The 27,948-nt window shown below is 37.7% G+C and overlaps 1 protein-coding gene across 7 annotated transcripts in view; it reads right to left on the bottom strand.

Annotated features, from left to right (window-relative positions):
• The window catches only part of Camta (Calmodulin-binding transcription activator), a 193,649-nt gene that overhangs the window by 13,340 nt on the left and 152,361 nt on the right, over positions 1-27,948 (bottom strand). For 3 of the 7 annotated variants that reach the window (XM_089729407.1, XM_089729408.1, XM_089729404.1), the window contains 16 exons: positions 24,292-24,436; positions 16,987-17,033; positions 15,509-16,525; positions 14,920-15,160; positions 14,374-14,597; positions 13,204-13,473; positions 11,754-11,944; positions 10,365-10,502; positions 10,005-10,099; positions 9,493-9,579; positions 8,148-8,215; positions 7,497-7,633; positions 6,635-6,807; positions 4,865-5,001; positions 2,980-3,074; positions 792-866 (listed from right to left, as the gene is read on the bottom strand). In XM_089729407.1, coding sequence (XP_089585533.1) covers positions 792-866; positions 2,980-3,074; positions 4,865-5,001; positions 6,635-6,807; positions 7,497-7,633; positions 8,148-8,215; positions 9,493-9,579; positions 10,005-10,099; positions 10,365-10,502; positions 11,754-11,944; positions 13,204-13,473; positions 14,374-14,597; positions 14,920-15,160; positions 15,509-16,525; positions 16,987-17,033; positions 24,292-24,436 — 3,140 coding nt within the window. The remainder of the gene's footprint in view (positions 1-791; positions 867-2,979; positions 3,075-4,864; positions 5,002-6,634; positions 6,808-7,496; positions 7,634-8,147; positions 8,216-9,492; positions 9,580-10,004; positions 10,100-10,364; positions 10,503-11,753; positions 11,945-13,203; positions 13,474-14,373; positions 14,598-14,919; positions 15,161-15,508; positions 16,526-16,986; positions 17,034-24,291; positions 24,437-27,948) is intronic. The other 4 variants (XM_089729409.1, XM_089729410.1, XM_089729405.1 and 1 more) reach the window with 3 other exon arrangements.

Here is a 27,948-nt window from a genome sequence, read left to right as displayed (position 1 = left end):
TATTTCTGCCGTGAAGCAGTAATGCGTTTCGGTTTGAAGGGTGGAGCAACCGTTGTAAATATACTGAGACCTTAGAACTTATATCTCAAGGTGGGTGGCGTATTTGCGTTGTAAATGTCTATGGGCTCATGTAACCACTTAACCCCAGGTGGGCTGTGAGCTCGTCCGCCCATCTAAGCAATAAAAAAAAACGCCGATCGACTGTTTAATTTTGCTATGTTATAGTAACTTTTCCACTCCTGTAATCGGAACTTGCTTCGCGACAGAAACCCACAGAATAGTATCATGCCGTGCGAGTTCACTATATGTCAGACCAACACAAGTTGCATGCGTATTAAAAACATACTAGAGGTCCCGCAGTAGTCGAAATTCGACTATAATTAATTGGAATTGTAAGTTTGTACACTATTATGATTGTATTTTATACTTCTATAATCACAAATTTCGCCAAGACTACACTATAAAAAATATTAACAAAGACAAACAATATTGAATCTATTCTCAATTTGACAACAACGTCAAGAAGAAAAGTTTGACAATAAATAGTATGCATGCGTGTGTGCGTCAAATACATGGTATGTAGTGTGTGTAATGTTTTCTTTATTGATTTACTGTATCTTTTATGCATTATTTAAAAAATATATTAGGATTGTGCACTTCTTCTCTGTATTCTCTATAAGTGTGGAAAATTTCATACTCCTCCGTCCGCGCAATTTTCGTAAAAAGGGATACAAAGTTTTTGCTTCACGTATTAATATATAGATTTGAATTCAATAATTCAATATACTCACTTTATCTTGGATTGCCTCATGAATTGCTGTATCTTTCGAGCTGCTTGATTTTGACGTCGTTGCGAATACGTTCTCCTGTACACAATTTTACTATATTGATTACAATTTTTTAAATTTAAATGAATATGAACACATGTATTATAAAATGCGTACACTTTTTTTACTGGTGGTAGGACCTCTTGTGAGTCTGCGCGGGTACCCACCTACTGCCTACTGTTAAGTGCTCTCGACAAGCATCGTTTGAAGAAGGATATGTCATAGCGCTCGGGAAGCACCATGGAAGGGAGTTCATTCCAAAGCCGAATGGTAAATGGGAAAAAAAATCTCTGGAAACGCACTGTGGATGAACGCAGTGGCTCCAGGTAGTATGGATGAACTCTACTCCGGCGGCGGGCGGTGCGATGGTAAAAACGAGATTAACTGCGTTAACTGCCATCAAATCAGTAATAGGGGGCAGTACAGTTTGCTTGTAACTGTTATATCATTCTACCTCATCTAGACTTTTACTGGTGGTAGGACCTCTTGAGAGTCCGCGCGGGTAGGTACCACCGCCCCGCCTATTTCTGCCGTGAAGCAGTAATGCGTTTCGGTTTGAAGGGTGGGGCAGCCGTTGTAACTATACTTGAGACCTTAGAACTTATATCTCAAGGTGAGTGGCGCATTAACGTTGTAGATGTCTATGGGCTCCAGTAACCACTTAACACTGTGGACTGTGAGCTCGTCCGCCCATCTATGCAATAAAAAAATTACTAATGTTTAGGTACAATGTATAAATGAAATTCTGGGACGTATCATTAGTGCAAAAGGATCCCTGGTTTGGCACTTTCATTTCACGACAAGGTAAACAATTTGTATTTTTTTATTTATTGCTGAGATGGATGGACGAGCTCACAGCCCACCTGGTGTTAAGTGATTATACACATCTACAACGTAAATGCGCTACCCACCTTGAGATATAATTTCTAAATTCTCAGTTTAGTTACAACGGCTGCCCCACCCTTCAAACCGAAACGCATAACGGCTTCACGGCAGAAATAGGCGGAGTGGTGATACCTACCCGTGCGGACTCCCAAGAGGTCCACCAGTAATTACGCAAAATTTTGCGGGTTTCATTTTTATTACACGATGTTATTCCTTCATCGTAGAAGTCAATCGTGAACATTTGTTGAATACGTATTTCATTAGAAAAATTGGTACCCGCCTGCGGGATTCGAACACCGTTGCATCGCCTATACGAATGCAGCGGATGTCTTATCCTTTAGGCCACGACGACTTCAAACCTAGTTCAAATAAAGTCGTCATAATGCAGAAAACACTGTGAAAGGTACATAGCAATAATGGCTATACATTTTTTTCAGTTTTGTACATGAAACTATTTTCAATAACAGAAATCATTTATGGGGAAGACTAAAAAAAATCTTATCCCTCTATATTCACTTGTATTCTCGTACACGTGATAAATAATAATGACTATAACAACAATGACCAAGCGATTTTCTAAAATTAGAGAAAACGATAAAGTTTCGTATTTCCAGCAATCATTAATCTATGCAATTCATTTATTAGCTTACTAGCCGTATTCGCCCGCTTCGCTGAGCATTTAAAATTAACATTATTATTTATTGTCATTATTATTAGGGAGTCAAACACTCACATAAATATTAGCCTATCCATTAAGTACATGTATTTTCTACATGGATACCAAGTTTCAAGTCAATCGGATTCATGGTTCAGTAGTTATAACGGTAGTTTTACTGGTGGTAGGACCTCTTGTGAGTCCGCACGTGTAGGTACCACCGCCCTGCCAATTTCTGCCGTGAAGCTATGATGCGTTTCGGTTTGAAGGGTGGGGCAGCCGTTGTAACTATACGTGAGACCTTAGAACTTATATCTCAATGGCGCATTTACGTTGTGGATGTCTATGGGCTCCAGTAATCACTTAACACCAGGTGGGCTGTGAGCTCGTCCACCCATCTAAGCAAAAAAAAAAACTAAAAACCACTATAGATTTATATATTAGTATAGATACGTAAATGAGCTTAAAGCTCACCTCGTGCTAAGCTCATATACAATGCAAATACCACTTGATCGTTCGAATCGCTCTAGCACTTCAAGCCGAAACGAGTCAATATCTATTTATTATTACTGCTAAGCTTCGATGGTAAGGTCTATTAATCTATCAACTTACTTGACGGTGGGGGTAGAGATTCTCCTGGCTCTCATAGAGCGGTAACCTCGTTGAATGACGGTAGCCGCAGCGTGCATTTGCTTCAAGTAGGCGAACTAATCAAGAAATAAAAATAGTTTAAAAAAACTAACAAAATACGCTTCTTACTGGTGGTAGGACCTCTTGTGAGCTTACTGGTGGTAGGAACTCTTGTGAGTTTACTGGTGGTAGGACCTCTTGTGAGTTTACTGGTGGTAGGACCTCTTGTGAGTCCGCACGGGTAGGTACCACCGCCCTGCCTATTTCTGCCGTGAAGCAGTAATGCGTTTCGGTTTGAAGGGTGGGGCAGCCGAGACCTTAGAACTTATATCTCAAGGTGGGTGGCGCGTTTACGTTGTAGAGATCTATGGACTCCAGTAACCACTTAATACAAGGTGGACTGTGAGCACATCCACCCATCTAAGCAATAAAAAAAAACATGTTTCGACTTAATTTTCGTGTTAGTAGGTGCCGCGAATCGCTTATCAGCAGTTCAGCTGTGTTTTAGAATGTTCTTTTTTTTATTGCTCTTGTAGGCAGGCAAGCATACAGCCCACATGATGGTGAGTTTACTGATATCAGTGCCGTAAATATTTTCAAATATGTCAATACATCAAGAAAACTATAAATAGGTTTAGCTTGAACGCTCGTTCATAATAATGAAAATGGAAATTATAAATTTTAATTTGTATTTTTTTACAAAGAACAAAATTAACTAAACCCGCTTTTGGAAGTATAATATTTTCAAACCAACCTCTGTGGTGCGTTTATTTAAATTTGCACACGTTATACGGAACCTTGGCAAGAAAAAATCATTAAGTATACACTATGCGCATTTGAACTTCATACATAATCTCTAAGACGATAAAAAATTGAGATGAATCGATCTAGGAGTACCCATGACGTCATTCCATTTGTCTATTTGATTAAGAATATATGAAGGCGAACTTCATTCATTACGCATAAGAATACGCACTGGCATCACCAGGAATTCGAATTAGGCGACTTATTGTCAGCTAGTGACAAATAATCAGAAAAATTGTTTCAAAAAAAAAAAAAATTTAATGCGCGGTATTTTTTTTTCCGAGCGAAACATCTATAGAGCCGATTTGAATCCGCTAGTGACGGTAGTTTGACAAATTGAAGAAAAATGTTTTATTTTTTCGAGAAATTCTACATTATCTGAATTATCTCTTATAAGCGGACATAATTATTAATACTGAACACATGAGAAAATTACACATTTTACGATGATAATACGACTTTGGAGGCTATCACTTCAAACTATGTACCTTATTTTTAAAAGACCTTCAGATAAATACCTAATTCTCAATTTTTTTATCGGTATTATCTGATTTTTCATCAATGTTTTCGACAATAGATCCTGTAGGTCATATCAGAAAATTAGCTTTATACGAACTTCTATTCCTCGTCCATAATAATTTAGATGAAGCATTTGAGAATGCCTTACCCAAAGAAACGATAGCATATCTTTATAATACTAGCTGACCCGGCAGACTTCGTAGCGCCTCAATCGATAAATAAAAGACCTAAACTTTTATATAAAATAAACTTAAAACAAACAAAAGAAATCCGTCCGACGGGGGCACATCAAAGGGAAAACAAACTTGTTATTTTTATTTAATTCTGAGCATTTTCATATTTCATCTATCTTTTAAACATTCTCTGGACTTTCACAAATAATTCAAGACTAAAATTAGCCAAATCGGCCCAGCCGCTCTCGAGTTTAGCGAGACTAACGAACAGCAATTCATTTTTATAAGAAACGACAATGTCAGATGTTCAATTCGAGAATAATCGAGAACTTTGTTTGATTCCGATATAGCGGTTCGTTCCTAGACTGTACCTGCTTGTATCTTCTGAAGCAGTTTTGTATAGTGATAGCCGCCGCTGCTGCCCTCCGTTGCAACTGTCTGCCTCGGTACTGACGATACGCCTTCTGTATCGTGATCGCTGCTGTGTATAACTCGCGCTGCTCCCGATCTAAGCATTAACAATTCACCATTAAAATCTTTTGTAGTTAAAATCAGAACGTTGCCTAGCGTGTCTTTAAAACAATCACTTGTATCGTGACGGCCGCTGTGTACAACTCACACTGCTTCCCGATCTAAACATTAACAATTCACCATTAAAAATGTTCATAGTTGAAATCAGAACGTTGCCTAGCTTGTCTTTAAAACAATCACTAATAGATTCGAATATTTTAGTTTTATCGAGACGTTTAATGAACAAAATGAATTTGAAATTAATTAATTACTCGATTTTTAGTGTCCATTGTTGCTGCGTCGATTCCAAAATTGAAAAGACGTGGTAACGGAAATTTTGTAGGTAGCGAATTCGGAATATGAATGCTGTCTACCGTCAACTAATCGTAAATCGATGCGTTCCGTATCTACGCAGAAATTGTTCACAGGACCCATAGATATTTTAGTGCTATATAAAATTTAAATTACTTAATTTAAATTCGAAAAATTACATTACATTTCAAGCGTTACGATAATACATATTGAGAATATAGGTCAAACTAGACAGTACCTAATAAACTTTCTATAGTAATTTATACATGTTAATCTCGAATTATTTCACCCATTCGCATTTACTGTGCGTTGTGTAAGTCATATAATGAGATAGATTTTTTTCGAGATTTTTAACCCTTTTATAATTTCTATTTATTTCTATCTCTATTTATTTTTCAGAGATAGCAATTGAGAAATTTATAAAAAAAATCCAAAAATGAATGCTAAATTCAGAGCTAAACAATTTCAATTGGTTATTTATAAATACTATTACTTATTAAAAACGTTAAAGATATGCCCGCTAAAGTTGATACCTAATACCTATAATAATCGGTATATATTTCGGTAGGCAGCGGTTTGGGTCTGCCCCTGGCATTGCTGACGTGCATGAGCGATGGTAACCACTCACCATCAGGTGGGCCGTATGCCCGTCTACCCATACGGCAATTAAAAAAAAATCGAACTGCGCAATAGTCGTTAATTGAATTTTTTTTCTTTTTTCTATCGAACTTCAAAAGTTTTATTCATTTTTGATGTTTCGCTTTCGCTTTCTCGGTGTCTGTTAAAAGGCGTGCCTTTCAATCAAGTAAGCAAGCTCAGTTTCGAGACTTTGACAGCATAAATGCCCAGCTCCTCTAGAAGTGGAACTACATTAATCATATTCAACATAAATGAAAGTACATACTTGTTGAACGTCAAAAAGAACTACCGCCAATTCACAAAAACTAGCCTCCGTCCTGAGAAGAACTGGCAAGAAACTCAGCGGGCATGTCTTTTTTTTTTAAATATTAGATATTTTTTTTATATTAGATTTGTTTTTAATATTCATTTTTACAATGAGTATTATAACGTAACAATTATTGCAATATTGTAATGCCCGGAGCGAGCAACTCATTCCCACTTTGTGCAATCTTCTAGATAATCATTTTGACTTTATAGTCAGCTTTATTGCACAGACGTTCTTTAATAGTTTTCTTAAACCTATGTATATGTAGGTTCTGAACATCTTGTGGGATTTTGCTGTACAGGCGCACAGCTAAAGGCTACATTATGACTAGGATATACGTTTAACATGAAACAGCTTCAACTAATACTCTTACCGTTCAGTGTCAAATTAGAGAAGTGAGTGGTAGTGTTGAGGAATTCCTGTAGCGTCGCCGACGAGTGAGGGGGTGCGGCGTGCGGAGAGGGGGGCGGCGGAGACAACGTGGACCCCGGGGACACTGACCCCGACGACGGGGTTGAACCTCCACAGTACCTATATGGGAGAGGACTAGTATTTTTAAAGAAGCCATAAACAACACGAACATCGCGTTAGTACATACAAAAATAAAATCTGTTTTAGAAATAAGAGAAAACTTAATTATTATTTTTTATTGCTTGGATCGGTGGACGAGCTCACAGCCCACCAGGAGCCCATAGACATCTACAACGTAAATACCGCCAACCACCTTTTGTGATTGAGCTCTAAGGTCTCAGTATAGCTACAACAGCTGCCTCACCCTTCAAACCGAAACGCATTACTGTTTCACGGCAGAAATAGGTGTGGTGGTGGTACCTACCCGTGCGGACTCACAAGAGGTCCTACCACCAGTGATTACGCAAATTAAAATTTTGCAGGTTCGATTTTTATTACACGATGTTATTCCTTCACCGTGGAAGTCAATCGTGAACAATTATTAAGTACGTATTTCATTAGAAAAATTGGTACCCGCCTGCGGGATTCGAACACCGTTGCATCGCTACATACGAATGCACCGGACGTCTTATCCTTTAGGCCACGACGACTTCATGTTCGACAAGCTAAATGGATAATATTATTACATAATATTTCTATTAAATAATCAAGTTGTTCACAAAATCAATAAAAATCTTAATTCCTAAGATAATTTAAAATGTAGGTAATCGTATGAACTAAACTGCTAATAGCTGATTGAATAATCGTGAAAGAGTTATTGGTACCTGTATGTATTATCGCAGAATTCGAAACTAAATTCGGTGCTAAAAGTGGTAGCGTCATCAAGTAAGGGAACCATAAGCGTATCTTCACCGCTACCAGTCTCCAAGCCGCACCCCGATAGGAGGGATGAGGTTTCGTTCTGTTGAAAATCATACATAACGAGGGTTGGTTTAAGTGACATTTCGCTTTATATGCGACTTTTACCTTTATAATTAAAGGTCCGTTTTATTTGGTATCAGTATCAACAATTCGATGTTTTTAATTGAACTTCAGTTATAGCTGATGAAGATTTATTGTTATGATATTTTTTCAAAAATTTTAAATTTAAATGGCGGTCTTGTAACGTTCCAAGAATCTCTTTAAGCCAAATAGCCCTTGAATTATAAATTACAAAGCTATATCTATAGACATTTAGATGTTAGATCTATAGACATTTAGATGTTAATTTGGTAAGCGTTCATTTTGTTTAGTTTATATCGCTTTATTGGTCAGCCAATCCCAAGATCAATATGTTGTTAATTAAGTGTAGGATAATAAAACAGTTTGACCGTGAATAAGTACTTTTTCACCTAAATAATTAACCAAAGTTACACATTATGTGTTGAAAAGCTGGAAAAAAACGTGTTGAAAATTTATTGATTTCTGTAACTTACTTTGATTCTGTCTGGCATAGCAGCTATGATTTGTTCGGCAAGCGTGAACACTCTGTCGTCCTGCTCCCCTGAAAATGTTTAATCCAATGAAACCTTACATCGCAATATTACTCCAACACATCGACTCCGCTACGACAACATTTAGACTCACTAATGAATACATCGGTACATTCTTTTACTTTAACCTAGTTCTAAACACTTATAGCGCACATCAAAAATAATTGAAAGAAACGTATTCTTTTGTATTTCTTACCATTATTATAATCATTGAATTACCACTATTACAGTTGGATTATTTCGAAATAGTAACAGTTCTTTTTTTAATATCTTCGGACTTAGGTTTCATGTTTCGCACTCAGTAAAATTGATGATATTGAATGTCTTGAGGATCGTGAAAAAAAAACAAAAAAAGTGCGAATGTCTCTGTGCCCAAAACATCTTGAAGCCAAAGAAAGCACTTACCGTTTTGTTATCAATGAGCAAAACTACACATAAAAAGCGATTGAATTTCTTAACCAATCATGCAAGCGTTTTAGCCAACATGCAGTAATAAACTGTTGAGAGTATATTATCAATTCTGTTGATTCAGTATTCTCAGTACGAAGTCTGAAATGTGTGGGACTTTGTAGATATAATTTTATAGTGAAACCGATCTTGGATGTGATAATATAGTGATAGTGGATAGACCAGGACAAACCATCGAAAGCCACATCGAAAGACAACATCGAGAAAACCAAACCGATTTTAAACCTGACATTCCTGAGGCAGACTTTTAGTGACATCTTTGGCAAAAATCTGGTTAATAAATTCCAGGGCCTAATGGTACAGGCATGTTATATCACATGCCCAGTCTAAATCGATTTAGTTTTGATAGGAATCTATAAAATATCAACAATCGGGAATCTCCGCTCAATACAAGGACATCGAAACACAGAAGAAATCTAAATAGGTGGTCTAACAACGTACTCTTCGTTCGAAGGTAGCGACAGAGTGGGTAGTATATAGATATTCATTGGTAGAAGAATAGGTACGAGCTGCCAGAGCGGCGATGCAACTACTACATTCACAACATCGAAGGTGGAGCGGAGGGGTAGACGCAACGGCACGTGATGGTACAGAACACTTTTCATTTCTTAAGCCCTTCATTTATTTAAAAGGAATCCCAATTAACTTAAATTCAAATATATGTCAGACTTAGTTGTATTTTACAATAAATCCCTTTTGTTTCTTAGAAACTTAGATCTGAATTTGTCCAAATATTGTTTTTAAAGGTATCCAATTTAGATGTTGGGGAGTGGAAGCTTGATGAAGTGTTGTGTACCCTCCGCGAGCGTGGCGCACTGACCTGGGCGCGGGGCGTTGGTCGGCTCGGCGTCGGAGAGCGTCTCCACGTCTATGAGCGGGCTCTGCGCTCGCCGCGGGGCCGTCTCGCCTGGGAACCACCCGCAACTTACCATCCGACCCACGACTTGAGTTCCTTTTCATTCTAGACAACCATCGACTTTGCTCTTCAACTGTTACCCGACAACATCTTACCTCGATCGTCAACATAATATTATGTGCCTCTCATTACAGACTAAACGTTTCAACTAATTTCAAGCAACAAAAATCAGCTTCTCAATTATCGGTAGTCTATACTACATTGAGATGTCTTGCGGGCTCAAAAGGAACTCAACTCGTCCGACTGAAAGACCGTAGACGACGTCGTCTAAATTTGAGAACGCAGCTGAACCTTAAACCCGACATATCATTCGTCCATTATTATCAGCCGCCGTGCCGATATAAATAAATAATCGTCAGCAAATGAAAAACGAATACTCTATGAAATGATATATGGACGATGTGTTTGATACTTACAGAGGGCTAAGTCCATTCTCCTACCGATCTTGGCGTCACCAAGACTATCCTCAGAATTATCTGAATCTAATGGCAATGACGTGCTTCTTTCCCATCTGTAACACTGTCTTTAGTTAAATAAACTGCACATCCGTAATCATTAACAGATATTTAAATTAAACAATAAACATATACATAATTATACAAAGTGTTAAGGTCCCTTTAAAGTTATCACAAAAAAATCCTACTCTATGAAGTGAGGGTAGAAACAAGTCTCTTCAAAACCAATTATTGAAATCTCCATATTAATTTGAATCAGTTTAGTCATATTTTGATATATTTTATTTTGATATATTTGTCGGATATTAGTAAAGAACTCACCTAGTTGATGAGCCCCCTTCGAATTTTTCACTAGCAGAATTAGACCTAAATGCGTCAGCCATATTTATGCCGCTATCTATTGAAGGTCTTTTAACTAGATTACTCTCCAAGCTACTCGTGCGACCTTTCTGGGATAATCTGAAAAAAATATTTAAATAAATAAAGGAAATGACATAGGTTTATTTCGCTTTTATTTCCCCATTTAATCTCCATCAAATCTTAGCTTCATTTTCTACCGTAACTCTGTCAGCATCTTCTCATTCATCAATTCAACATTTGCCATTCCTCAGAGAAAGCTTGCGGGTAGCAACTTAACATACATACATACACCATGGATACATGTATACTGGTGGTAGGACGTCTTGTGAGTCCGCACAGGTAGATACCGCCACCCTGCCTATTTCTGAAGCGTAAAGCAGCAATGCGTTTCGGTTTGAAGGGCGGGGCAGCCGTTTTACTGTTAAAGGTGAGACCTTACAACTCATGTATCAAGGTGGGTGGTGACATTTACATTGTAGATATCTATGGGCTCCGGTAACCATTTAACACTAAGTGGGCCATGAGCTCGTCCACCCATCAAAGCAATAAAAAAAAAAAACACGTTCGGATGAATTTTATTGATATAGTTCAACAATTTACAACGCGAATGCCACCTGTATGTTGAGGACGAACACAAGAAGAAGCCGGGAGGTTATAAGTTATTTTACTAATGGAGAATAAATTGGGATTCTAAATTTTAGGACAGAGGGTTTAACAATAGTAGCTTGTAAAGCTATTATCAGAATACGTGGCTCTGCGACTCCTATTAAAGTATTACTAGAACTTCCTCATCATTCATCCACGGTACTGCTATCTTCAGCTTTTTTCCTATCTAATTAATTTAGAATTGCTAGGAGAACTAGACCACCGATAGTATCGTTCCGCCACTGATACTACCAGTCGATCTGATTATATCTTGAAGTCATTGCGTGGCGCTGAAGATTGAAAATAGAAATAGCAGCAACAGAGATTTTAACATAATCTCTTGACTACAAGCATGTGCTATCACGGACTATCACGATAATATCCTTTAATCATGTTTAATGATAAATCAAGTGAACAATTCCAGACATCTTTCAACATATCTTAGTATTAAGTGTCACTTTTAAAAAGCTGTTCACATATTTTGTTAGTTAATAAATCTAACAAGTTCACCTACTTATCCTAAAAAACTATAGCCGCTAATAGATGTAGGCGTATACTTGCAATGTTTTTTTTTTGCATCTAATTTACGTTACAGCTATCATCAAAACTGTGATTTCGTATTTTGCCTAGTCAAGTTGGTGATTAACATATCATTTTGTTTTGAGTCTCCATTTCGTACAGTATTCGATATCCATGCAAACATACCCATGTGGTCTTACGAACACTCCGTCTTTGGGCGGTGGATGTATCCTATCCAACATAGTGGCCAGCTTAATGTGGCCAGCGCGCCTTGCTGCTGTAGAAGCCTGTCTGGCACCAGCTTCTGTTTGGGTTCCAGCACTCCATCGTGCTAGTACTACGGCCGTTTCTGTGTGACCTGCAGCACTAGCAAGCATCTGAAAAACCAAAATATGTCAGTGCAACTTCTAATTTTAAAGTGGGTGATGACAATGATATTGTTATATCTGTTAACGGAAATGTATGTAATCCGTCATTGTATACAATTCCTAGGAAATGTATGTAATTCCTAAAATCGCACGGAAATGTGTGAAATAAATTATATTATACTTACACATTACACATTTCCTAGGAAATCTATACATTTTCTAAATAGCAATCGGAAATGTAAAACATTTAAGATATTGGTGGGTACGCGGGGACAGCGGGACGAGTCTTGCACTACGGTCAGTTGCCAACTTGCAATCCACTGGAACCGGCCAGGGATTTAAGAAGTGCCTTTGCAAGAAAAACTGTGCTACATCAAGATGTCTGTGTTTAAAAAATAAAGTATTATGTACTTCCAAATGCCATTCGAGCTTACCCTGCAAAAATAAATAGCTATATGGACTGACAAAGTATTATAATATAAAGATTTACTTTTATACTTTGACATTTATAATTACTTAATTATCAGACTGATTACTTGCCAAATGAAAATTTTATTTTATAAGAATAAATATAAGTTGATTTTGTGATACGTTAAAAGTTAATAGATAGTTGATTTTAGAAGTTTTAATTAGTAAGATAATATGAATATATTATTATTATTTAACGGTATGACTGTTACCCGATTGTCTCAATAAGTGTTATAATAAAAAAATATTATTAACAACGTGTTTGATTACAGAAAGCATTTACTTTATACATTTCCTAATACGATATTGGAATTATATACAACTCCGAGGAAATTTATACATTTCCTAGGATATCTATGCATTAAATAGTTTTTCAAACAATATTTTATACATTTCCTAAATAGAATCGGAATTGTACACATTTCCTAGGATTTGTATACAATTCCTTGATTTCATACATTTCCGGTAACATATCTATAGATTCCGGTAATTAATAAAAACAGAGGTGCATTGAGCCTATTTACCAACATGAGCTAGTTATAAGCAAATAATATTAAGGGACCAAGTTAACTTGCGTTAAGCTTTTAGAAGTTTACGATGAAAAGAACGATCTTCCATCGAGCGGGTGACATTGCTCGGTAGAACAACATGAACATGTAAAAGGAACATGTACTTAAATATGCAAGCCTATCTTGAAAATGTTATAAACGAGATTCAGGCATCTGTCAAAAATCTTGCGTTATATGATAGCTACCGCAGCAATGTTCCAAAGGCAGGGCGTCGAGTGATTTAATACTCACCAAAGGCGTACAGTTATCGCTGTCTCTCGCCCCCAAATTGACTTCTTTCTCCAACGCCAGGCTACTGTCATCCTGCCTCCAACGGAGCAAGACCGTCGTCAACCTCGAATATCCTAAAGCTGCGGCTAAGTGTAGGATCGTAGAACCATCCTCGCCAGGCTCTGTTGTAAACCCTTCGGGATTACCAAACGACCTTGAGCTCAATGATTGACAAAATGTAACTAAGCGCTCTTCAAATTTCGGGTTTGAGTAGATTTGGACGTCTTCAAGCTGTAAATTGTAAAGAGTGTAATTTAGTACTTTAGTTTTCGCGAACTGGAGGAAAATCTTCAGATTTTGAGTATAAAGACACCACCAAATCAAGAGTGATGTTACACAGTGATACATAAGATTGAATTCAGAGTTGCTAATTGGCCTGTCAATGATAGTTGCATAACTTATAATATGCCCTAACGATAGTACTTAGTGTTAAGATTTAAAACTAGGGAATCTGGTAGGACTGATAAAAGGAGGCGAAATATTATCAGTAGTTTGAGAAGACCAGCGTCAAAGCCGAGCAGACTATTTATTGCTAATAAGATTTATGAAGTCAATCTCAATTTTATCAGTTTTGTTACTCAAGTCTTAGCGCAGAACTAATTAATTGCCTTCTTCTATTGGCCTTGAATTTATTTTCATGTATCGGTTTGTAAATACGCATAGATATATGATGCAAAGACGAAGAAGAAGTAGCCACATCGAATCCAAAACAATTTAATTAGACAAACAAGTCCCATCTGGTACGCATTATTTACTAGGTACACTACAAAATCTGCCGCATTCGATGCGGGCTTAAAATATCATCAGTAACTTTTCACGGTCCACGATTGTGCCACGACACAGGCAAAGATAGGCAACTCGTAGCTAAGTTTCTCTTTTGTGAATCTATCTATTTATCAGCCCACAGACGCCCACTGCTGGACATAGGCCTCCCCAAGCCTCGCTACAAAGACCGATCCTGCGCTACCTGCATCCAGCAGATCCCCGCGAACCTCGATAGTCCGTCAGTCCACTTTGTGAGAGGCCTACCCACGCTACGTCTGCCGGTACGCGGTCGCCACTCAAAAACTTTCCAGACCCAACGGCGAACGGCCAGACATGTCGGTTACCATGGTTTCTGTGAATATTTACCTGATTATTCTCATCCATGGGCTCATTTTTTATTTGCAGGCGACCGTGCAGCCGCTGTAAGCGTTGCAGCAATGAGAACCTTCTAAAGTCGAGTGACGGTAGCGGTGCTGATGCGGGAGAAGATGGTGCCGGCGTCGGACCCGCTTTGTACTCGAAAACGACAGCATCTGATACAACGCGTCCTCCACGAGCCACTTGCAACGCCGCTAGCCCAGCTTCGTGAGCTGAAACGATAGAAATAAGTATACATATTATTATTATAGTTACATTATGTATTTATCGCCACATATTTATAATATTTAGTTTTACAGATGACTTTGTCTCATTCCTTCTGGTCCATAAAGGTTTGCTTTTATATGTAAATTGTGTGCTTAGTGCGAGTTTTTTAACGTTCTCGATATCGTAAAAGTTAACTTAAATTTGAATGTAGCTGGAACAGCGCCCCTAGTGGCAAACGTAGGCAAACATTCCAACTCGTACTAAACACACTGACGAGTCGTCATTTAGTTAAAAATAAACATTAACTAAAAAGTTTTCAAATCTCACCTGGACAGTAACATCTCAGCAAGCCATTCTGCACCAACACCGATGGTACAGGAAAATTGTCGAACAGCACTGTGTACTGATCGGCGGATTCCGTCCATGGTCCTGCCACAAGAACTTTTGCTCCTCCTTCAGGATATGCCCATTCCGGTGAATAGTCTGTAATATTAAGAGCTCCTTCGCTTGTTTCTGTCTGCATCTTCTCACTGCCGTCATCAGCAATAGGTGATTTGCCGCATAATGTCTGAAAATGATATGTGATTTTTTAAAAGATTTATCCAGCACATTGTCACTTATAAATATACTTCATTTTTAATATTAAAACATCTGAAAAGTTTAAATGTATTTATACATACTATAATGACGAATAATGATAGAAATATTTTTAACAACAATGAAATAGGGTCTCTAAAAATTACTTATCATGATTTAATTTATCATAATAGTGCCTTGATATAATAATTGTTGATGTGTATGTACCATATACGTATGTACCGGGCGCTTCTTACACTTATAATACAACATTACATTGTATATTTAGATATGAAAATACATATAAAAAAGAAAATATTGTGAGTAAATAATTTCTTACCACGGGATTAGTAGATATCGATGTTGGATCCAAAACTTCCAATTCAGGAAAATCTCCTAACATATCAAAAGCATCTAGGTTGACAAACACGTTATCGTCAACAACTTGGGTTGGAGATGCAACCGCTTCACAGCTCTCGATAAAGTCCATTGTATCGATTCCTGACACCATAACATTCGCTGTGTCTGTAGATCGCACTCCATTTCGATCTAGCTCACAAGTAGGCATGTTAGCTGATAAAGTTTTCTGTATATCTTCGTGAGATAATTCTAATGTCTCGTCAAAGAACCCATTAGACCCGAGATGAGTGTCAGTTCCTAATAGCACTAGGGTATCATCACAGTTTTCTGTCAACACTTTACTCTCCAACCTCTCCACCAAATCAGGGTATCGAGATGGTGTAGCCGGAGCGCTCGCCACCATCTGGTTCCTGGTTCTTGGTTCCACTTTTATTTTCCTATCAAAACTCATTTCCGGCTTCTTATCTTCAAATGCTTCTGTAGTTTGAATGCAAGAAGTCGGCTGGCTGTCCGGTATTTCTCTCTTCAGTACAAACGTCGGCTTGTATTGTTGTCTGTATCTGTTATCTCTGGTATCTTCACAAACAAATGACGTTACAGACAGAGGAGAAACCAGTGATGAGTGCTGTTGTGTTGTGTTGCTGGTGCCATTTAGTATGAGCAGGCCTCCACCGCCCTGGATTTGACCAAGAGATAGCAGCAAAGGTGATGCTTGCTGTGGACTAGGTCTATGATCTCTGGTATATTGACGAGGAGGCTGGCTCATTGGACGTGGGGAAGGACCGGTTGTCGACGATACATGGTGATCTGAAGCGGGCGCTTTGGCAGCTTGGATGCGTCGCAACGGATGAGTGCAGTTTCTGGAATCCTGGCAGGTGGAATCCGGGCAACTGCATTCCAGTTGTCTCGCTAAAGCTGCTGCTCTAGCTGCTCGTTGCTTCTCCATGAGTTGACCGACGATAGCTTCAACGGTTTCAGCGGTTTGGAACATCTTGCCCTAAAAATTGAAATAGTAAAGTTTTAATCTTTTTAAAAAAAAACATAACTGTACCCGAATTTAATAAAAATAATTCAAACATTTTTTTTAACTCAATTTCCAAAAAAAGTTATTTGTTATGATCGAAAATTAATTTTTCAAATATACGGAACTGCTTTTTTCGAAAAATTTATTTACTTGGCTAATCGTCTTTTTATTTTTACTATTTATTTTAACGAATAACGTCGTGATCGATTCACGTTTAGTTTAGAATTCTTTATTTAAATATAGGAAAATTAAAATATCTTCGAATTCATTAATTCGCTATGAATAATTAATACTAATAATAATAATAATAGCGAGGGTAGGCCTCCCACAAGATAGACTGACGACCTATTGAGGTTCGTGGGGATCCGCTGGACGCAAGCAACACAGGACCGATCTTTGTGGCGAGGTTTGGGTTAATAATAGAATAAACATACCGTGATTTCCAAGTCACTGTTGATGTCTGGCTCGTCTTCGCTGAAAACTGAAAAAAACATAATCATGATTGAAAATTAGCTTTTCAAGGCGAGCTCATTAGAGTGCGCGGGTCCTGATATCGCTTAAGATCGTGTAGTACATTGAGTTACTTAAGAAATACAGTTGTTCGATATCATGAAGGCGTTCAAACGAGGCTTATGGCCGATCTAACATAATTATAAAAAGGTGATAACAGCGAGTAAAGTTCAGTTCACGCCCTGAAGGTATGATTAAGCAAAAGCATCGTACAAGGTATGGCAATCTGAAACCGATCAATTGAAGTGAAGAATCGATCTCCGACACTTAAATATAACAAAATTCGATTTCTTTCAAAAAGTAAGCAACAATTAAATAATAGAGGTTTCAATTAATCCAATTAATCGTTTCGATTTTTCAAATGAAATATGGTCTAGAGTGACTTCTAGGATGCAGTGATAACATCCTGTGATAAAATCAAACACGTAAAAATTTCAAGTCTCTAGATGGGTGGTGGCTTTAATCTATGTCTCCGGTAACACTTAGTACGTAGTAGCTAAGGTCCTTTAAAACAAATTTAAAAGTATATCTTTTGAATATACAAGAAAAATTCGAAAATATGAAATATAATTACTCCGTACTATAATCAATTGTGCTTTACAACTGCAATTTTTATTTAATTAATTTAATAATGTCATTTTGTTGTCCTTTTCATAACTGTTTTTTTTTCATTTTTTTATTATTCATGTTCTTTTTATTTTTTAATATATTTTACAATAATGTGTATTGGTCGGTCTGATGCTGGTGTGCGCGTCACTCCGCAGGTGCCGGCGGAAGATCAGCGCCGCAGTACCGATTGTCTCGATACTGTTAGGCATTGCTGAGCCGGTAACCATTTCCGAGCCTCGTTATTTTTGTTATCTTTTTTTTTTTTTTTTTTTTTATTGCCCTTGTAGGCAGACGAGCATACGGCCCACCTGATGGTGAGTGGTTACCGTCGCCCATGGACTTCAGCAATGCCAGGGGCAGAGCCAAGCCGCTGCCTACCGCTTAATACTCTCCACAAGCCTCGTTTGAAGAAGGACATGTCATAGCGCTCGGGAAACACCGTGGAGGGGAGCTCATTCCATAGCCGGATGGTACGTGGCAAAAAAGACCTCTGGAAACGCACTGTGGATGACCGCAGTGGCTCCAGGTAGTATGGATGAACTCTACTCCGGTGGCGGGAGGTGCGATGGTAAAAACGAGATGCCGGTATCATCTCGAACAATTCCTCAGAGCACTCCCCATGGAACATACGGTACAAAATACAGAGGGAACCGAAGTCCCTCCGCAGACCCAGAGGTTCCAAACGATCCGTGAGACCTTTTTTTTTTTTTTTATTTTTTTTTTTTTTTTTGGACTTAATTTGTGTTTGGAATAAACGTTTATTATTATTATTATTATTATTATGGGTTATGGATATATTTTTTTTCTCAGCTAATGCTGGTAAGTGTGAACCTAGCACGGGCTTACGCCAAGTGAGTTGGTTCATTGTGTAGTGTTGTAGGGGTTTGAGTAGTGGATGTAAGGAATCGTCGCACTATGGAACAGGTGTCAATTATTACAGATTTTTGTAAAGCAATGTATGAATATTTATTAAGATCAAGTTCTGAGAGCGATGTGTGTAATGATTTTGGAATGAGTCCGGTTGATGAAATTATTACGGGTATAATTTTAACGGTGTGTTGATGCCACATTTGTCGTATTTCATCTGCTAGTGGTATATATTTTTGTATTTTCTCAGTGTATTTTTTCCTTACATTTTCAGAATTAGGTATTGTAATATCTATCAAGTATGTAATTTTTCTATCTTTTAGTGTTAGTGTAATATCCGGTCTATTATTTGTCGTGGTTTTGTCCGTAATGATGTCTCGGTCCCAGTACAGTTTTACTGACTCATTGTTGAGTACACTTGTAGGTTTATATTTGTAGTATGGTTCTGTTTCATCTAATAGGTTATATTTAAGTGCTAACTGTGAGTGGATTTGTTTTGCAACGTTATTATGTCTTTCTGTGTACTGTTTATTGGCTAAAAATGGACAACCCCCTGTTATATGTTCTATTGTTTCTTGATTTGAGTTGCATAGGCGGCATCTATCTGAGACTACTGATGGATCTTTAATAATATACTTCTGATAGTTTCTAGTTTTAATGACTTGATCTTGGATGGCCAACATAAATCCTTCAGTTTCTTTGTATATATTGCCTTTGGATAACCACGCGTTTGATGCCTCTGAGTCTATATGTTGTTGTTGGAGTTGGTTAGGATGTTTTCCGTGTAGTGTTTTTTGTTTCCAGCTAATTATTTTTTGTTCATCTGTTATTGGCGGATCTATAGTATAACTATTATCATTTAGTTTCAAGGGTGTGCCAGATGTGGATATTAATGTAAGAGCTTTATGTATAGGGCTATCATTAGATTTGTTGTACATGTATGTGCGAATGTTATGTACCTGTCTATTGTGTAAGTGTTTTACGTCTACGAGCCCCCTGCCACCTAATTTCCTTTTAAGATTGAATCTTTCTGTAGCTGAATGTATGTGGTGAATGTTGTGTTTATTGCATGTAGTTCGTGTTACTCTATTAACTTTGTCTAAATCTGTAGTTGTCCATTTAATAATGCCAAATGAGTAAGTCAGAACGGGGACTGCGTATGTATTTATTGCTTTAACTGTGTTTCGACCCGATAGTTCTGTTTTTAGTATTATATTCAACCTTTCTGTGTATTTGTTGGTAAGTTCTTGTTTGATCTTACTGTGATCTAATCCTATACTCTGTGCGTACCCTAAATATTTGTATGTATCGTTTATATCCATTTTATCTATTATTGAGTTCTGTTGTGTGTAAAGTATGTATGGATCCGTTTCATGATGTTTGCCTTTAATTATACTATTTATTTTACACTTGTCCGTGCCGAAGTTCATTTTGATATCGCTACTAAAATTTTCAGTAGCTTCTAACAGTCTGTTCATTTGTTGCCTATTGCCAGAATATAGTTTGATGTCATCCATATATAATAAGTGTGTTAGTTTAGTCTTAGTGTCTTTATGTATCATGTATCCTTGTTCAGTGTTGTTTAAAATCTGAGATAGTGGGTTTATTGCCATGCAAAACCACAATGGACTCAAAGAATCTCCTTGATATATTCCCCGGGCTATTTTTATGGAGTTAGATTTGATGGTTCCTGCTTCTGTTTTTATGTTTAATACTGTTGACCATTTTTGCATAGTCTGTTGAAGAAATTTAATTAACATTGGGTGTATTTTATAAATTTTTAAGATTTGGACTAACCATGAATGCGGTACACTATCATATGCCTTTTGGTAATCGATGTATGCAAAATATAGATTTCTATGTGATTGTTTTACTTGAGTATGTATTTCGGTATCTATGACTAGTTGTTCTTTACAGCACCTTGATCCTTTCCTGCAACCTTTTTGCTCTTCTGCTATTATTTTATTATGAGTGAGATGTGCATTTATTTTGTGTGAAATTATGGATGTGAGTAGTTTGTAGAGTGTAGGGAGGCATGTAATTGGTCGGTATTTAGCTGGATTATCTGTGTCTGTGTCTTTGGGTTTGAGGTAGGTGTTGCCATGTGTTAGAAACATAGGTAGTGTGTTTGGTTCCTGGATTATTTTATTGAAGGCTTTTGCAATATGTCTGTGTGTTGATGTAAAATATTTCAACCAATAATTATGTATTTTGTCTGGTCCCGGTGTCTTCCAATTGAGTGTCCTTTTTATTGCTAGTTCTATATCTATCCTATCAATTGTAACTTCTAACATCGGGTCTACATGTTGAGTTTTATTTAGTTCTGTTTTGATCCATTCTGCTTCGTTATTATGCTCTATTGGTTTTGACCATATATTTTCCCAGAATGTCTGTATTTCTGTAATATCGGGTAGATTTTTAACAACCGCTTCTCTATTAAAGTTCCTATAAAATACCTTCTGATTTGTGTTAAACATCATATTATCCCTATGACGTTGATTAGACTTTCTGTACCTACGTAATCTTTTTGACAATGCTTGAAGTCTTTGTGTTTTTTTATCCATGATTTCTATTGCTTCTTCTTTATTCTTATACAAAATTCCCATCTTAACTTGCTTTTTCGTGCTTAGATTACCTGCAATAAACTGATTTAATCTTCCTATTTCCTGTCTTAAAAATGCTATGTTATTTTCTATACGTATTTCCCATGCTGGTTTTGAATTACTTGTTCTAGGGGCTATTTCTGTATATGTCATTTGCTTATTCTTATTGGTATGAATTGTTGTGGCAGTCATTGCTGCACTATATATAAGATCATGTACTTCTTCTATGGTTGGATTTGTGATATTTGTCAGTTTGTTATCTATCAGAATATTTAGTATTTTTACTGTACTTATCAATTTATGGGATATTTTTAATTTTGACAAAGTTGGTCGTAGCGTGGGATCAATTCCTTTGTATTTTATGAAGTTCTCGTTCAAAATCTGTTCTATTTGTTGTATGCTCTCTGTAGTATCAGGTTGGTCTGTTTGGGTATCTGATGCTTGTTTATGTGCAGATGGTGTGTGTGATAGTGTGTATGAGGGTGTAAGCAAATGGTCTGTTATTTGTGAGTTTGTCGATGGTGTGTGTACTATGTATTCTGTTGAGTTAAATGTATTTCGGTTATTTGTATCGTGTGAACCATGTTGAGTACTGTGTATTATGTTTTCCTGATTTATGGGAGGTGAATTAGTAGGATTTGTAGACACTGAAGTCAAACTATGTAGATTTTGTTCTACATCGGTCTTAATTATTTCCCTTTCTGCGGCTGAGATTCTATTATTGCGGTGTATAACTCGCACCTGATCTGCTAAACGTTGTTCTGATATTATGTGAAGGTCTGGGTATATGTCAATGAATTTCGTGTAGAGTGCTAAGCGATATCCTGTAAGATTACTTTCGCAATTTGTAACCGTGTAATAGCAGCGAAGTAGTTGTTTATTTACTTCGTCCGTCCACTTCATTCGCTGCCTGTTTCTGCCAGCAAGGGTGGTTGCAGGTAGCATGTCCTGCAAAACACTTCTTGCTGATTCCTGTTGAGTGTCTGGTGTAAGTGTGATTTGTGTTTCGGCTGTAGTAGCTTGGTTGGTCGTGACCCGCCTGTTCAATCTACGACCACTGGCGGTCCGCATGCTGCCACGTCCAGCGCCAGCTCCAGACGTGCCCTGGCGACCTCCAGGTAGCGGCCCTATACGTATATTTATTTCTTGATTCTCCATTTTTTATGGGTTCCCAGAGCCATGTTAGCCGCGCCAGTAACATTATATCGCGTGTCCGCCCCCCACGTGAGTCTGGTGTTCGACTCGGACGTATGGTTGGATTATAGGGGGCTATATTATTATTATTATTATTATTATTATTATTAGTACCAGGCTGCTCCTTCTCCTAATATGCAATCAAAAACTTCTATTGCAATCAATTAATTACAATATTACATTTAATCGACTAAAAACAATTTAAATTACAAATTTCACTTAAATTAATATCAGAAACTCAATGAGTGGCCTCACGAATTCAGATCTCTTATATAATTATCTCTTAGATAAAATAAAACTAACAAAGGGTTTTTTTCTGTGTAATTTGACTGACTCAGTGATGCAGTAGTTATGACTGTTGACTGACGCTCCTGAGTGTTACGCTGGGGGTCGTGGGTTCGATTCCCACATCGGGCAAACATTCATATGAACAAGATTGTTTGATCTTGATCTGGGTGTTATATAATATACGTATGTAAATTTATGGTACCCATAACACAGGGTATTTTAATTTAGGGCCGGGTGACCGTGCGTAATTTTTTCCCAGTTATTATTATTTTTAATTACAATAATTCTACTTTTACGGCTTAAATTCGTTTTTTTATTAACATCACACTTATATTTCCAATGTTTCGATTACTTTACAGTTTTCGTGGTCACGGACGGCTAAGGTGTTTTATATGTCGACATATTAAATATTTTAGGAAACAATAAATAAATATAAACAATCTAACGACGACAGAGACAAAGCGTACGCTGTCAGGTATACTTTGAAGTTTTCCACGTTCACTGTTTTTCCATGTTTACTGGTGGTAGGACCTCTTGTGAGTCTGCGCGGGTGGGCACCACCACCCTTCCTATTTCTGCCGTGAAGCAGTAATGCGTTTCGGTTTGAAGGGTGGGGCAGCCGTTGTAACTAAACTTGAGACCTTAGAACTTATATCTCAAGGTGGGTGGCGCATTTACGTTGTGGATGTCTATGGGCTCCAGTAACCACTTAACATCAGGTGGGCTGTGAGCTCGTCCACCCATCTAAACAAAAAAAAACATATTTAAATCTTTAAGACCGTCTTTTACCAGACATATCACAGTGAAACGCAATATATTCGTACCATAAAAGTTTAATGAAAAACACGGCAAAGGTACTACGCCCTCTGTCAATATATTCAAATTTAAGCACGAAGCCGAGTTCGAGTCGTTTATTTCATTCAGTAAATGTTATAATTTTATTCAAAGGTGTCCGTTTCGGAGCGTATAAATAAACTTGGGGGAGGAACTGAAGGAAAGCCCGCGAAACGCTTTCGAGCTTAGACTTTGTAATCGTAGCAACGTTGTGCTTTTGACGGACGTACTTTAATAATTCCTTTGAAAATTAAACTGAGGATGTTTTAAGCGAAGTTCTTTTAAGAATAAACGAATGATTTTCGGATAATATTTGTTTATATTAAGTAACTCCTGTATAATCTTGAGTATTTTTTTTATTGCTTAGATGCGTGGACGAGCTCACAGCCCACCTGGTGTTAAGTTGTTACTGGAGCCCATAGAAATCTGCAATCTAAATGCCGCCACCCACCTTGAGATATCAGTTCTAAGGTCTCAAGTATAGTTACAACGGCTGCCGCACCCTTCAAACCGAAACGCATTACTGCTTCACGGCAGAAATAGGCAGGGTGGTGGTACCTACCCGCGCGGACTCACAAGAGGTCCTATCACCAGTAATTACGCAAATTATAATTTTCCGGTTTCATTTTTATTACACGATATTATTCCTTCAGCGTGGAAATCAATCATGAACATTTGTTGAGTACGTATTTCATTAGAAACATTGGTACCCGCCTGAGATTCGAACTTCGTTGCATCGCTCAATACGAATGCACCGGTCGTCTTATCCTTTAGGCCACGACGACGTCGAAATTTACAATGATTTATTTATATATACGCTAATAAATAACTCACACATTGGCTTAAGTTGGCTGACCAGTTCATCTTTCGTCCACTCTTTCTTGTCAGCCCAGAGCGCCAAACTGGGTGCGACTGCGGCCAGCTTGTTGTCATCAGGATAGGGCACGTTCAGGTAATGAACCAACACTATATCAGGGTTCTGGAACATCAATTTTAATCTTATTAGTGATCATCGAACGCCTACAGTCTGTCTGCAATATAAATCTGTATTTATTGTCAGGATATTGTGAGGATATTGTTCTAGAAACTAATAACCGAAAGTGTGTGTGTGTAAATAATACCAAATTAAGTGTAACAATAACTCGTAATATGTCGCTAAATTTGACAATTGACGATCTGTCAAGTTCAATGACTGAAACTGCCATACGTTGTGAGACTTTAGGGGAATTTCTCGATTATATTTATTAGTTAATTATTCGAAGACAGTATATGACTTAATTTCATGTTTTATTTATAAAATATACATTACAAGATAAAATAATTACATACTAGTTATAATATCAATTTACATTTATCATAACATGATACGCAAGTATGATATATAAGTCGATAGGTGATAATATATATCCTACAAACTTTGCTGCAAATCAATTTTTTTTATTACCCTTGTAGGTAGACGAGAATACGGCCCACCTGATGGTGAGTGGTTACCGTCGCCCATGGACTTCAGCAATGCCAGGGGCAGAGCCAAGCCGCTGCCTACCACGAGCCTATTTCTGCCGCGTAACAATTCGCGTTCCGGTATGAAGGTTGAGGAAGCCGTTGAACTCATACCTTAAGACTGGAAGCGGCTTTTACGCTGTTAATGTCTACGGGCTCCTGGAACCACATACAAACACTTAACACCAGCTGGTTCATCAGTCTTAGCAAAATAAATATAATTGACGGTAGTTTAAAAATAAAAGTGCTAAGCTTTACATTACCTTTCACATTTAGCTTTAGCTTTTAACTTTTGTAAATCTCTTAGAGTAAATCTTCGAAAATATGTAATTTAAAACAGACAGTCTCTCTTCCGAACTGTAGAGACAGTAAGAGAGTCATAAAATCCGGACCATTTACGTACGGAGTTAAGCGATGTGTGAAAATAAAGGATGGTGCTTATTTATTACCGAGGCGCCGGATAATGAACTCCGGGCCTACGTTAAGAAGCTTTATAGTACCAAAGATAAATTCATTGATGTTGTAATATTTATACTTTAAAGTTAATAATAATTTAACAAAAAACAAATACCGACTTTAACAAAGTAAAATAAGGATATTGGTAAAATAAGTATATTGCGTAATTACTGGTGGTAGGACCTCTTGTGTGTCCGCGCGGGTAGGTACCATCACCCTGCCTATTTCTGTCGTGAAGCAGTAATGCGTTCCGGTTTGAAGGGTTTTTTTTTTTGGTTTTTTTTTCGGGCCGGGTGCCGAGCCTCCTACGAGGTCCCCGCGCCTAGGGAGCGCGCGGGGTATGTGAGACTTAACGGTCTGCAGGTGTTGAGAGCAGACCGCGGGCCCAAGGATTTTAGGGCCCACCCACTAAACGACTCCCTGCACTCTTACACCCGACGTCCGATCTCCGTCCGGGGTCAAAACCCAAAAGGTTTTCGCAGGGCACGCTATGTAAAGAATATTTTAGGTAATTTTTTTACACTTTGGGTTATATTATTGGAGGTTTAGTAAGGATCCCTAATTTTTTTCAAAAAAGATTATAGCCTATGTCACTCGGGAATAGTGTAGCTTCCAAACAGTGGAATAATTTTTCAAATCGGTTCAGTAGTTTCAGAGCCTATTCAATACAAACAAACAAACAAATCTTTCCTCTTTATAATATTAATTAATTAGTATAGATGAACTAGACAATGCTCGGTATTTTTCTTTTTTTTTTTTGATACATTGTGTTTTTTAGAAATTATATTTAAATACGAATTACATATTGATAAAATGATGAAATATTCCAAGATCGTTTAGGCATTTTTAAGTGAACACGTGAGTTAAAAACACACAAATAATATAAATAAACAATTCATTTTCTTGGTATAACCTTAAACCAAACACTAATTGGCTTCGGGTAGCTTAACAACGCCATCTACTCAAATAGCGTTAGTGTTATTGTGTCTTTAAAGCAGTTAGTTGCTCTCAATTATGAAAAATAGTAATATTATTCGCCAATAGATGTCGGGAAGAGTCATAAAGTTGATTATCGATAAAGTTAATTATTGAAAAAAAACATAACAAAACAACATTTTCTGAAAATAAATCGTAGCTAGATCGATTTATCGTCCCCGAAAACCCTCTTTATAGTAAATTTTAGATAAGATGCCCGGTGCATTCGTATTGAGCGATGTGACAGTGTCGGTGTTCAAATCTTACTGGTATCAACTTATCTAATAAAATAAGTACTTAATATGTATTGACAAATGAGTTTCATGGTGAAGGAATAACGTTGCGTAATAAAAATTAAACCCGCAAAAATTATAATTTGCGTAATTATTGGTTTTAGGACATCTTGTGAGCTCGCACGAGTTGGTATTATCATATATATTTCTGCTGTGAAACAGTAATGCGTTTCGTTTTAAAGGATGCGGCAGTTGTTATATTACATATAAAACTGAAATTTAGAACTTAAATCTCAAGGTGTGTGGCGACATGTTGATGTCTATAAGCTCCGGTAATCTCTTAACACTAAGTGAGCCGTGAGCTTATCTATCAATTTAATTTTTATTGCTCTTATAGGCACCATGACATAAGGCCTACCTGACGGTGAGCTATTACCATCGCCCGTAGACGACAGTAAGGCCAGGAGCAAAACCAAGCGACTGTGTACCAACCAGTCATCGTTCTCGTCGAACCCACTCGCGACGAAGGGCTCGGCGAGTAAATTAACCCACAGACACAGCCCACTGAGTTTCTCGCCGAATCTTCTCAGTAGGTTGCGTTTCCGACCCGATGGTAGATTCTGCGAAGCACGCCTCTTGCTAGGGTTCGTGTTAGCAGCATCGTCAGGTTTGAGCCCCGTAAGCTCACCTACTAGTTAAGGTTACGCTGATATGGTCTCTCTAGACCATCAGCTTAGGTAGGAAAAAAGAAAAAAAAAGTTTTTTTTTATTGCTTAGATGGGTGGACGAGCTCGCAGCCCACCTGGTGTTAAGTGGTTACTGGAGCCCATAGACATCTACGACGTAAATGCGCCACCCACCTTGATATACCTAGTCAGGTCATAAATTCTGTCACATGTTTAATGTAAAATAATTGAAACAAGTTTATTAATTATGTAACCATTCATATACCAAAATGAACTTAACAAAACATAGATTCTTATGACACTAAAGTTTATTCAAATTGACCTCCGTGATTTTGAATACAGGCCTTCAATCTGCGTGGCCAGTCGTCTATCGCAGCACGAACGAGGTCCATGTCAATATCGGCGGCTGCCTTAATCAAGGATGTCTTGAGTGACTCCAAATTGGGATGAGACTTTGAGCACGCCTTTTCTTCCAAGTGTTGCCATATCTTGTAATCTAACGGATTCAAATCTGGACTGGAGGAGGGCCAGTCTTCGTGCCGGATGAAGTCGATTTCACGCGCCGCCAGCCAGACTTGTGTGCTCTTCGCTCTATGAGCTGGCGCCGAATCTTGTTGGAATACCCAGTGCCTGTTATTGAA

The sequence above is a fragment of the Bombyx mandarina genome, chromosome 08 (assembly GCF_030267445.1).
Source record: "Bombyx mandarina strain Sakado chromosome 08, ASM3026744v2".
Lineage (NCBI taxonomy): Eukaryota > Metazoa > Arthropoda > Insecta > Lepidoptera > Bombycidae > Bombyx > Bombyx mandarina.
Note: the sequence above shows the minus strand (reverse complement) of the source record. Positions and strands in the feature narration are given on the sequence as shown.